This window comes from Cryptomeria japonica, chromosome 4, assembly GCF_030272615.1.
Source record: "Cryptomeria japonica chromosome 4, Sugi_1.0, whole genome shotgun sequence".
Taxonomy (NCBI): domain Eukaryota; kingdom Viridiplantae; phylum Streptophyta; class Pinopsida; order Cupressales; family Cupressaceae; genus Cryptomeria; species Cryptomeria japonica.
Window position 1 is genome coordinate 747,695,430 of NC_081408.1, and position 12,887 is coordinate 747,708,316.

The 12,887-nt window shown below is 35.6% G+C and overlaps 1 protein-coding gene across 2 annotated transcripts in view; it reads left to right on the forward strand.

The window, feature by feature from the left end:
• Positions 1–11,905, forward strand: part of LOC131076690 (uncharacterized) — an 80,541-nt gene extending 68,636 nt beyond the window's left edge. Inside the window, exons 2-4 of one of the 2 annotated variants that reach the window (XM_058013994.2) lie at positions 10,584–10,652; positions 10,752–10,872; positions 11,096–11,905. In XM_058013994.2, the coding sequence (XP_057869977.1) occupies positions 10,584–10,652; positions 10,752–10,872; positions 11,096–11,103 (198 nt within the window). In that variant the 3' untranslated portion in view covers positions 11,104–11,905. Of the gene's footprint in view, positions 1–10,583; positions 10,653–10,751 lie in introns of both variants that reach the window. The other variant, XM_058013993.2, reaches the window with a different exon arrangement.
• The last annotated feature ends 982 nt before the right edge of the window (positions 11,906–12,887 follow it).

A 12,887-nucleotide genomic window follows, 5' to 3' on the forward strand; every position in this document is an offset into this window, starting at 1 on the left:
ATTATAGCAATGACAACAATGTGATAAATGATCATAGCAAATACAAGATGATAGGATGCAGATGCCAGATAAGAGCAACGACACAGAGAAGCCGTGATCTTGTCCTTCCAAAAACAATAAAGTGGACTTCACACGATGTGATACCCTCAGATCAGTTGCATTGCACAGATCCCGTCGTGTTTTGCAGGGTCGCTCAAGAAATCCGAAATAGGAAGAAATGAAGTCGCAGCTTAGAGAATGGCGTAGTCTTAAAAAAAACATAGTTTGAATAACACCAAACAATAAACAAGCAACCCTCCTAGAATCCTGAGGCCTCCAATGAGGGAGACAACCTCAGACTTGCTCTGATACCATGTTAATGTTAGAACCAAAAACATAAGACACAGAAATCTGAAACATTAAAATTTCACAAGAACAAGATACAAAAGTATTTATCTTGGGAAAACCCTCCACCTGAGGGTGAAAAACCCAGCCACACCAAAAATCAAACTTTATTGAAGTCACAAACTTGAATACAAAAGCTCTCAAACTGAATGATCTAGACACAATTGTTAACCCTTAACAATTAGAAGATGAAGCCGATAACATTTGAAACTGAAGGCTTCTACAATACGGCCAGCACGAAGCTTTCTAACACACATAATAAGCATCCCTCAATCATACACGAGAAGACAGAGAAGATATATACGTTGAAGAAGATACAAAGATGCTACAGAAAATGCTGTCAAAAAATCTCCACCCCTGAATGATCACTCATACAAATATATAATAGTCTCTCTTTAAGGACTTTTCCACGCTCCAAAATACGAATTGCTGACCTCCTTTAAAGAAACAACAAGGCTTGAAAAATCTGAGATGGAGGAGACGAAAAGCCAACATCCAGATCACGCAATATGCTGGACGGCAGTTCCAATACTTTCCGTTACAAACTCCGGCATTGACAAGAGCCATAAGACGTAGACACAAGCAAACCTCTTTCCGGATGGAATACGAAGAGGAAAGAAACCGCTGCCAGCATGCACGAGGCTGCCACGAAGCTGCAAGTCATACATGCAGGTCGGTGACAGTTATCAAGGAAGCCGTTACACATCAGCTTCTCTTAGAAGTGTAGGAAGAAACCATTGCAAGCAAAATGAAATCTCCTGCTGCTAAAAACATTAACAGAGATAACAGCATATAAGGAAGCACTAAGCAGATCAAAGACTGATTCACAATCCAGAATATAAAATTCAGTGAGATGAATGCAATCAGCAGATCAGTTTTCAATCCAAGTGTGATTAATGATCAATGAAAAGATGTAATATTGAAAGAAATAGTGACAATGTTGAAATGTTCACACTCTGATTTGGGTGATTTCCTCACTTCACTGAACCATTTCCAGAATTGAAAACATTATTTCCAGAAGTGATTCCAAGGTGCTTGATTAATGGTGAACGAGTGAAGAAGATTCAACATCATGCAAGAGGATGCCAAGATGCGCAAGCACAAGCAAATTGCAACATGAAGATGTACACCAGACATTGCAACATGGAAGGACTCAACATCATAAAGAAATCAAGTTCAAAAAAGACAATCTTACAACGACCTTGGATTTCCTTGATCAAATGATCGAATTCAACAATGTGAAAGAAGGCAACATCAAAATCAAGAATCCTCAAGAACATGATGAGAAAGAGAAACACTTCAAGGAAGAATGAAGAGGCAGCTGTAAGATTGAACAGCATCAAGGGTTCATTCCAAGGAAAAACAGGAAGAATACTACTTCATCAGCATGAAGGAAGAAAGTCATGAAAGGAATAACTGCAATATGGGAGTTCTACATCAAATAATCGAGGTCAAGAACATTCAAGGTAAAGGGTTCCAAGATTGAAAATAGAAATGCATCACTAGGAGAAGAATTTCCGAATGTGAAGATGGAAAAGTGAAACGTGATCAAAGACATTGTGATAGTTTTCAGAAGAGTTAAGCAAAGTTAGAAACTTGATCAGAATAATGATACAATTTGGGAATATGACCCATTATTATCACATCAAGCAGTTAGATGATGTTGTGTATTGAGAGATATTGCCCAAGACACAAACATTTCTTTGTGATGATCTACAAGGAGCAATTTGAGTTGGCGCTTAGTTATTATCAAACCAATCAAATCGTGACAAGTCAACATGTCCAAGTTCGATCTACCTGACTCATCAACATTTCCAAGTTCGATCTACCTGACTCATCAACAATCACACATGTGGAGGGCACTAAGTTCATTGTATTAAAGTAATATTGTAATATTGCTATAGTGGTAATCTTAGTCATTTAGTTAGTATTTAGAAACTTTCGTTTGTGTCTTTCATCTTTAGCTAGTTTTAAGAAGTTTCCTTTCTGTTTTTCGTGTTTCTATTCTTGATCGTTTCCATTATGGAAAGATCCTCTTGTAATTTTCGATATAAGGAGTATTCCTCTCCTTAATTAATAACAACATCGATTATCATTTCAACAAGTCAATATGTCCAAGTTTAATCTACCTGACTCATCAACAATCACACATGTGGAGGGCACTAAGTTCAATGTACCGAACCTTATTTCCTATTGGTCATTCACCTAGAAAGACATGTAATCAAAGAATTGTAATGATCCCATTGGTCAAGAAAGAGTTAGTTGTAACTGACCCTAATTAGGGTTTATTTCTTAAATCTTGGCCATTGATTCCAAATCAATCTTGGCCCTTCATTGTAATTGGGGTATCTATAAAAGGCTTGGCCTTTCATTTGTAAGGGTGAATATTTAACGGACAATAGTTAATAGTGGATAGCCTTAGAAAGAAGAAGTAGAGTTGGAGGAGGAAAGAAGAAATTGTTGCCAAGACTATATTGACATCAATACATAAGTTTCATTGAAGTTATGGTGGTTCTTTGTGTTGTGTTCTACGTTTTGCATGGTTTTTTGTTACTTCTCAATGTTGGTTGAAAATTTTGTACACTCGTGAAAGCAAACAAAATTGTGGTTTCAACCACAATGTGTGAGTATGAAACTCTCCTAATTAAGGGAAGGCTCCCCCTATCTATCTAAAACTGAAATAAAAACAGGATGGGACAGCAGTCTTCCTTCTTTCTTCAAGGAAGCCTATATCCTTTTCTCTCCTTAGAAAAGTGATAGCAAAAAAATGTATAATAATGGTAACAACTTTAAATGAAAACGAGAGAAAGGAAATGAAGTTTCCTGAAAGCTCAAAGACTCCCGTCACTTCCTTCAGGACAGGACAACAATATCAAGCTCAAAGACTTGACTATTGGAAGTCCTATCTACCCTTTGTTATACTAAATTTTACAACGAATAAAAGACAACAGCTCTAAGACTGGAATAATCTATTCTTTCAACACAAAGACAAGAACTAATGCAAGCTCAAAGACTTGCTGCTATTTCTTATCAAACAATAATTTTTCCTCAAGAATAGATGCAAGCTCAAAGACTTGTTGCTCCTTCTAGAGATTTTCCTATTTTAATTAATCTTCTTTACTTGCAGCTCAAAGACTTCAAATCAGGTTAGACTAAGCTCCTTTAGAAACACTTTGCATAGAAGAAATAAAAAGATTCAAACTCAAACATGTAGCTCAAAGACTCAAAACTTGAGTAATCCTTCTTTATTATTCTTCAAAAACTTTCAATTCACATACATAAGCGCAAAGACATCTTGCTGTAATTTGGCAGAGTTTTTGCTTGCTTTTCAAAAAGATATCTATTACAATGGACCCTCTTTTCTATTTATAGGAGAGGAGCCTTGAGAAAAAGGTGGGAGGATCGTAACTAACTTGAGAAATTCCCTCAACCACCAAGGCTTATTCAATAACTAACTATGACTTCAATAAATAACAAAGACTTATTCCAACTACAGTCCTAACTGAACACAACTTGTAGTTGCCTTACATGTAATTACAAAAGTGCAAGTAATGAGTTAACTTGCATTTTACAAAAAACACTTTTATATGTAACTTGTCAAAACAAAATTACAAATGCATAACTAAAACTATTCCATGTGTCTAAAGACACGACTCTAACTGCATCATCCTTTGTCTGTGATGATTTTCATGTCGCTTCAGGATGCTAGAACTTGAAGTATTCTGGATCAGTGAAGGCATCTTGATCCGGAACGAGAATTTGCATCCTTAATGATCTTTGTGTCCTTGTCCAACGAACTTCAACCTTATCTTCTTGCTTGGGGTAGTACTAGCTTTTCAAGAGGGAAAGGGTTGCCTTCCTCTTTCCATGTCATGACCATATTTGTCTTGAAAGCATTATGTGCTCTCAACCATGATTGTTGTTGTATCTCTTCTTTGTATCATCCTCCAATCTTGAAATCTTCTTGCAAAATAAGGCCCATGCCTTAATTCATTGATTTGGTAGATTGTGTGTGCAAACCAGACTAACAAGGGAAGGGATAAATTGATGCAAAAATGGGCTCACAAGTGAATTTCGGGTTTTGGAAGCTGCATTACATGTGTGGGATAAACAAGAGTATTAACTTGCAATTGTGGAGAACAAACATGCAACTTTATATGTGTAATGGGTAACTACAAGTTTGCACTTGTAATTGGACCTTTAAAACTCATTTACATGTGTTTTTTGAGTGCATTTTGGACCAATTTCGGGTTCTGGATGGCTGACCATAGGTAGACTTTAAATGGGGAAAATGAATGAAAGTGTGAAATAAGTGGATGAAATGGTATGTATGGATGATGGAAATGAACATGAAAAGATTTTGGGAAGATCATCTTCAAGAAAATGGGAAGAACTTGATTTTTTAATCATTGAAGCTTGATTCTTGGACTAAAGAAGGTTAAGTCTTTGTCCAAAAAGGGAAAAACACATCAAAAGGTAGAACTTTTTACACTTGCAAATTTCTTTGCAAATTGGGAAGAACACATCTTTCTTATTTCGAAACTTGATTTTTTGGACCAAAGAAGGTTAAGTCTTTGTCCAAAAAGGAGAAGAACACAAATTTTCCTCTTACTTGCAATCAGGTTTCCAAAACCCGAATGCAAGTAAAGAAGGAGAAATTCCAAAGGGGAAGAACAACTTTACCTTACAAATTTCTTTGTAAAATGGGGAATTTCCTCTCATAAACCCATCATGAACATGAACAAAACTAAAACTAAACAAGAAAATGCAAGGAAAGAAATAAGAAAGAAATACAAAAATAAAAACTACCTTGCAAGGTTGAGAAGAAATCCAAACTTGGAGAATCAACCCAACATGGAAGATGAAGCCCTTTAAATAGAATTTAAACAATGGAAAAAACTTAGCCACGCATTGTGACAAAAGCAAAACCGATTTGCTATAAAAATGCCATGTAAAAATGCCAAGAAAAGGGTTCGAAACTGATTTCATTCATCATTAAATACAAGACAAAACAAAAACGACTTAGGATTGTAAGAATACCTCATAGGCGAAGAATGCATAACTCAGCAAAACACGTGACTGGTTTTTAGGGCCTTTTTTGCAAATCCAAAACCATAAATTCGCATAAAATGGTTTGATAAATGCTTAGAATCCAACGCATTTATGGTTGAGCGAAAAACGCCTTAGGGATAGATGGATTCAAACCCCTAAACCATGGCAAAATGCATAAATGCATGATTCAGAAAAAATGCTTTGAAGAAGACAAATGGTGAAAAATGGTTTGATAAATGCGTGGAAAATGGGTTTTGAATCCTTCAAAGTTGCAGCAAATCCACACTTGGAAGGAATCCCTAAATTTCCTCCAAAAAATTCAAACCCAAATCAGCTTGCAATGGCATGGAAGAATTTCGGGTTTTGGAAACAAAACAAGTTTTACAAAATGTTCATATTTTTGCCTCTTAAGGCAAATTTCGGGTTTAGAAAAGAAATTACAAGTAAAATTACTTGTAATAGGGAAATAGAATTCCTTTTACAAGTGATTTCACTTAAAACATGTAAAGGGGTTTTAAAATCTCATTTACAAGTTTTATTTTAACATTATAAAAACAACTTTAAGTTATGAAGACATGTAAAGGGGTTTTAAAATCCCATTTACAAGTTTTATAAACACTTAAAGTCAAACTACTGGTAATGGGGGTTTTAAAACCCCCATTACAAGTTTTATAAAAACTTGCAGTTGGAGAAAAATTCCCCAACAAGCCTAAAAGCTTCAAGGGGGGTTTGAAAAACAAATTACCAGTTACTGGTAATCATCGAAAAATTCCCCTACATTGAAGCAAAAACATAGCAAATGGACTCGAAACGCGACGAAATTCAAAACGTAGCTTGGGGATGGATCAACGATCGATCCAGCCCAAGGATGGGGCGAATTTCCGCCTCAAGAAGCGTGCAATAGAGTAAAATCTTCAACTTGCAGTGACTGTTCTGAAACCCGAAATTGCATAGAAAGCTAGGAAAAGGAAGACCAAAACTCACCAAAACTTGGACAATGATGGCAAAGACACCCTCCAATGATTTGACACTATCAAATGTGAGTTTTGTACCTCGTAAAACGTGCCTTGGAGACATAAATGACACTTTTTAGGCAAAAATTTGTAGGGGTTGTCACATTTTTGAGAATCCAAAAATGAGGACAACACTCAATTAGTTAAACTACATTGATCTTAATGGAGAAATGCGATGGGATTTGGTTCATAGTTTTTGTAGTTTGTTGATTGTAAGCTACGGTGCAAAGTTAGCCTGAACCTCGTTATTGCTAAGTTTGATTGTGAATGTTTCATTTGGATTGTGTTAGCATTGGGGATTTGAATGAATGGTTCACAGTATGAAAGTCTTTCATTTCCTTGGGAGATTGCACTAGTGATGCGTAGTTGTTATCAAGATGAAACAAAACTTGGTTTAAAGGGATTTGTCTATCAAAGCATAATCCATTGTCATCATTGTCCTTAGGCGTTAGACATGAAAGATCCCACTGATAGGCTAATGGTCCACCATGTTGAAGTGCTTATGAAGGGGACATGACATGTTTGAGTTGTTCATAATTTTTCAAATAGTGAATGGATTGTGTCTTTTGGTGTTGCTTGCTATATTGCTAATAATAATTCTTTGTTCACTTATTTGGAGCAATGACATATAAGTGATAATTCTTCAACTATTATTGTTGGAAGTGGTGGTATTGTTGTTGGGAATGATGAAATCATTCTTTTAGGAAATTAATGACTTTTATATGCCTAGTCTAAGTGCAAACTTACATGGTGACAATTCTGCTTTTGCTATTTTTGGAGGTGGTGATATTGTCGTTGCAAATGATGGAATCAATGATTTTAATGTGTCAAGTTTAATTAAAAACTAAGTCTCCAATGTCAGATGATTTTGACAGGAAAGGAAGTTGAGTTATGGTAGTTGTGCCTCACAATGCATAGATTCTCTAAATGTTGGAAGTTTACTCCTCTAACTTTTATCTCAGTTTACATGCATTTGTTACTCATGCTGGTGATAATGGAAACTTTTGGCATGAAGAAATAAGTTTCTTGAATTGTAACGGCTTCCATTTCTGAGTAGATTAAGCATATGCCATAGTTTACCTTTTTCTTGGATCGCCTAAATACCTTTGGTTTTTGAAACATTTGGATTTGGCAAGCAGCATCTGATAAGATCCAAAAATATGATTATAGAAAGTAACTAAATAGATTAGATTGCACAACATAAGATATGGACCTTAATATTCAATATATTCCATTTAGAAATTAATAAAATATGCTTAAGGTAGGGCAACACCAAATAAATGTCAAAGCAAAAGTCATATCCCTAGCACATTACATCATAGTTTAAGTTTTGAAAAAGTCAAGGTGTGAAGGGCTAAGGTTCATCCATGTTTTGCACATTGTACCCTTTCTGATCCAGTGGACTAGATCTCTCTTTCAGTTATGAGGTGTCTATTGATATTAAGCAATGATTTCTCGTAACATATTTGCGTATATTTGTTCGAGCATAACAAATTCCTAGTGATGTTTAATGGATTTAAAATCCTTACTGAAAATCAATATGGTTAAACTCCCAAAACCATTAGGACTCATAGTGGTGAAGAATATGTTAATATTGTTCTTGAGGTTATTTTTAATAAATTTGGCACATATTTGTATATTTTCTAGTATACACCTCAACATAATGGGGCCATCATTGAAACAGTTAGATGTGCATTGCTTGTTAAAGATACAGACTATATGTTTGGAGCAGAAGCAGGCAATTCTGCATGCTACGTTCAATGTTGGATGCCTACTAGAGCTGTTAGAGATGTGAATCTCGAAGAGGCTTTGAGTGGGTGGAAGCACGCAATTTCTCATTTTGATATCTATGGATGTGATGGTTGGAATCATGATTAAGAATGGAGGAGAAAGAAATCAGAGAGATGTGAATCTTGGAGAGGCATTGAGTGACTGGAAGCACATGTTTGCTCATTTTTCTATCTTTGGATGTGATGGTTGGAATCTTATTTAAGAGAAGAAGAGAAAGAAATTGAAGGTTAAGTGTCAATAATTCTTGTCTAAAATGAGTCAAAGGTTTTCTGTGTGTATGATTCTAAACAGGTCATTATTAGGAAGGATGTGGCCTTGAAAGAGAACCCTTCATCCACAGGTTTGCATTCTCCTCTTCCTTTCTTTGTTTTGATGCACCTCTTATTGATGTTTCTCTTAGTATCTCTTTGGCCAGTAAAATTACTAAAAACATTTTAGATAATGAGTTAGAGACTGCTGCAAAGACTTCTAGCATGGATAAGTTTTCTACTGCCAGTGCGGTGTCACCATCCCAAATGAGTTTCGGAGAACATAGGTGCTTCAAGTTGTGATGTAGGTAACTGATTAAGGATATTTTGGGTCTGGTATTGTCTCCTAATGCTAAAATGAATCCAATTACTGATATTCTAGACGAATAATTTTGCCGAGGGATTAGTCATAGAGAGAGTGCAGTTTTAAACTGCACTGGGGTGGAGTTCCTCTCCCTGCATGAGGGGTGTGAGTTGGATGGTTGGCTAGGAGCAATGATATCAATTCTTGGATGACTAAATTTGCCTAGATTCAAAGGATGCCGTTAATGTCAACAATGCTCAAATAGAGGCATAGTGAGTTATTATTGATTGCTGTCTTATGCTCTCATTAGGAAGTTTTGGCAAGTGTGACTATATTTCAAAAGTGCTGTGGAAACTGTGAAGGAGATACTGGATTTTGTTACCACATGACTTCAGCCCATCAATCTTAACCAGAAAACAATGGCAAGGTGTTTGGGCATTGCTTTGGACTATACCTACATCCCCGGCAGTGTTTTAGACATTCCAAGTGATTGGTAAGAGGTTGGTTTCAGTCACTATAAGCCTTGGTTGGATGTTTCTCTGCGTTTTGTTATGCTCTACTTAGTCTTTTTTCAGTTTAAGTTCAGTTGGAGCCCTGTTAGATTAATTTATATGGGTTTGGCTGAGTTTTATGTATGACCTCAAAGCCCCAGTGGTTGTTTTGAAGGGACAGATAATATTATTGATCTTTATGATAGGAAAGTCAAGTCGATTTGTCATGGGACTGGAAAATGACAGGTAAGTTATCTGGGTTTGGGTTTGGGTTTGGGTTTGGGTTTGGGTTTGGGTTTGGGTTTGACTTTGTTATGTATGTAGACAAGCATAACAAACCCAGATCCCATAATGTTGAGGATGTTGGTAGTTGAAAGGCTAGTCATTAATGGCTGCTATGTTGTGTCATATCCTTTAGATTTTATGTGTTTGGAATCCAAATATATTTTTTGTTTAATCTGTCCAGATAAAAGGATTTGATTCTGGTATACATTGACTATTCAAGCAGTAGTTTACCAAGAAAAGTTGGATTGTTTGTAGGTGGTCGCTAGTAGTTTCTAGTTTCTAGTAACATTAATGAATTGAGACACTACCTTGGTAAACGAAAATATTTGTTTAGAGATGGTGTTTTGAAATGGAACGCATAATAATTGCAACAAAAACACTAGTTTTTCATTTGTATAGAAATGTATTAGCTTTAATCATAGAAATTGCAGTAACACTTTGGTAGTATAGATTATGATAAAATTTTAAGAAACAGAGGAATACAATTAAGTAGGCTAAGTACATAAGGGAAAGATGATCAAACTCTTGAAACATATGCTGTGAACCCAACCTCTCCACATCCAATTTGCAGTGGATGATCAGGAGCCTTTGAATTGATTTGGCTTGTAAATCTTCAATGACCAATTGACTTATATTATTCTTGGGGATCCCAGCTTTTTTAACTTCCTTTCTTTTTAATACTTCAGATGTATTAAATTCTGTATACAAGAATAGCAAATAATAAGGTTCTTTGAAGTTAATTTTAATGGTTCTTTTTCATTTGTTCTTGCTTTCTATATTGGAAAGAATTTTCATGTAGCTTACACTTACAGTATGTAGCGTTAAACTAACCTGTTGCTGCAGAAAACCAATAGCTAAGGTTAGTTTTGTTCATGCTATTTTGATTATCTGCCTAATGTTGGTGCTTGGCTAGTATATTAATTAATAATGATCCTATTTATGACTCATTAGTTTAGGTAAACATTCTTCACCTTCTGTCCTAAATATTCTCCTTTTTAATTTGAATGCTTTACAGTATCATCCTGATGTGAATAAGGATCCTGATGCTGATGATTCATTCAAGAGCATTCGACTGGCATATGAGGTTAGCTACTCCATTATTTAATTTTTTCTTTCCATTTATTAGCTGCATACTTGTTTTTTGCTCTACTTTCTCCTTTCTTAGTTCATGAGAGTGAATCAGGTATTATCAAATGAAACCACGAGATATCAATATGACATGGCTTTGAGATTGCAAGAATCAGGCATAAATGGTCAATGGAGAGAATCTGAACTGAATGGGGGAAGAAGATATTCCTGGGCAGGTATGAAGCGACAAACACGAGGTGTAACCTGGGAAGATTATTTTGAGGCATATGAACCTTCATTTCGTTCTTATGAATATGAGGAATTTGTGGATACAAAAATGGAAGAGAAAGCACCTGTTCAAGATTTGTTGAGATATGTGTGGTTTACTATATTCTGTTGTCAGATCCTTGGGTCACACATAGCTTTGAATTTGTTTTGTTTTTGTGCTATACTGAATAGGCAAATGACAGCAAGTTACAAGGTGGCTCACATGATAGCGTGGCTAATTGGTGGTCAAAGGGGTATTCTCCTAATATTGGCCTTGTCTTTTACTAGTTGGTTTAGTGGGAAACAATATGATAATCTCGTTGCTTTGACTGCACTTGCACTGTGGATAGAAGTAGGCATTGCAAGGTTTTTTCCTATACCTCGGGGTGCCATTATGGCCATGACGTATTTTTCTTATAAATTACAACTTGAGTTAAGCTAGTGGTCCTCATTATCTACTTCATTGACAGTTGCAAATATTCTTATGTGAGCATTACTCTATCAACAGCCACTTTCCATGTTACTGGACTTTGTAAATTTAAAGATGCAAATAAATGTGGCTTAGCCAAGCAAAAGCCCATTTCCTGATATCTTGAAAGCAGCAATGTATTGGGAGGCCAATGGTGGAGGAATCGACTGTTGGAACAATGGGATCTCGAATTGGGCATGCTGACTCAGGTGATAGCCCATGGGAGCATAGCATCATATCACTTCGTTCAGCTGAAAGGGGGCATTTGATTTGTGGTGTATGATATTTTGATGTCTGCTTTCCTAATTTTTTTGTGATCAAAGAGTTACCGTGCCTTTAAATGTAAGATGATGTGGATAATTAGAATGCTCATTTGCATAAATGAGAGTTACACTAGTGCTGTAAAATATAGTGATATTCTGGCTGAAATTCCCTAGAAAGTATTCATTCTATCATAGAACAAGAGCATGAGAAGGCATACAATGTATACAGTTTCTAATATGGAAAGGCTTATCTAGAATATTTTTTCTTTCTGATGTTCATTTCAGCAAAGACGGAGGTAAAATATGATTGTTTTGAAATGTACCATAGTACTTTTGGGTTTTCATCTCATATTTAAGCAAAATTTTGGATAAGGCACTGCAGTTCTTTGGATATTGGTGGTTTTGAAGTTTGTGGCTTTCATTTTTTGAGTATATGAGCCATCCTTCTCGAGCATTGTTTTTATTTAAATATTGATGAAATTATTGACAGTCAGTGCCTTTATAAATATACGTGACAGTTGCATCATTATTTGATTCCTGGGGATTGACTTAAAGAGTAAATCTTTTTATCAATTGGTGATAATACTATATAGCATAATATTTCTTGTAACACAACTGTCATATATATTCCATTTACAATCCACTTAAAGTTTGCTTTGAAGTTTGAAATAACAAAAATTCTTTATTTGAGAAGCAATGAAACCAAGTTTATATGCTAGACTTACCAGTCCAGTGCTTTGTTAGTGTTTAATACAAACCCTATCAGTTTTTAATTTGAATAGCATCTGTAATGTGATGAGTTTGAATCCACAACCAGGGCTGTTTCAACTCAACAATAAATTACGCTTTAATTATTTGTTTTGTATTTAAGTTCATTTGAGACCATGAACTTTGCCTCAATTTACACCTACCCACTTGATATCTTAGAATGGAAAAGCTCCATTTTGTCATAATGTATAACCAACTCCCTGTCATAGGATATAGTTAATCTCTGATTTAAGATGAAATTGTCAACATCGTGGGTGCGTGATTCTTATCTTACACATTTGCTGCTTGCCGAATAGTTTGGTATGGTATTTGTTGGTTCATGGTAGGACTCCTTGGATTCAGTGCCTTTGACAACTAGAAGTATAATTTGTAATATTGTAAAGTTGAGTTTTCAAATGTGTGAAATCTTAAACCTAAGATAAAATATTCTGGATTGTGAGGTTTCATTTTCGCATTGACATATTGACCGAGTGATGTGGCTCTT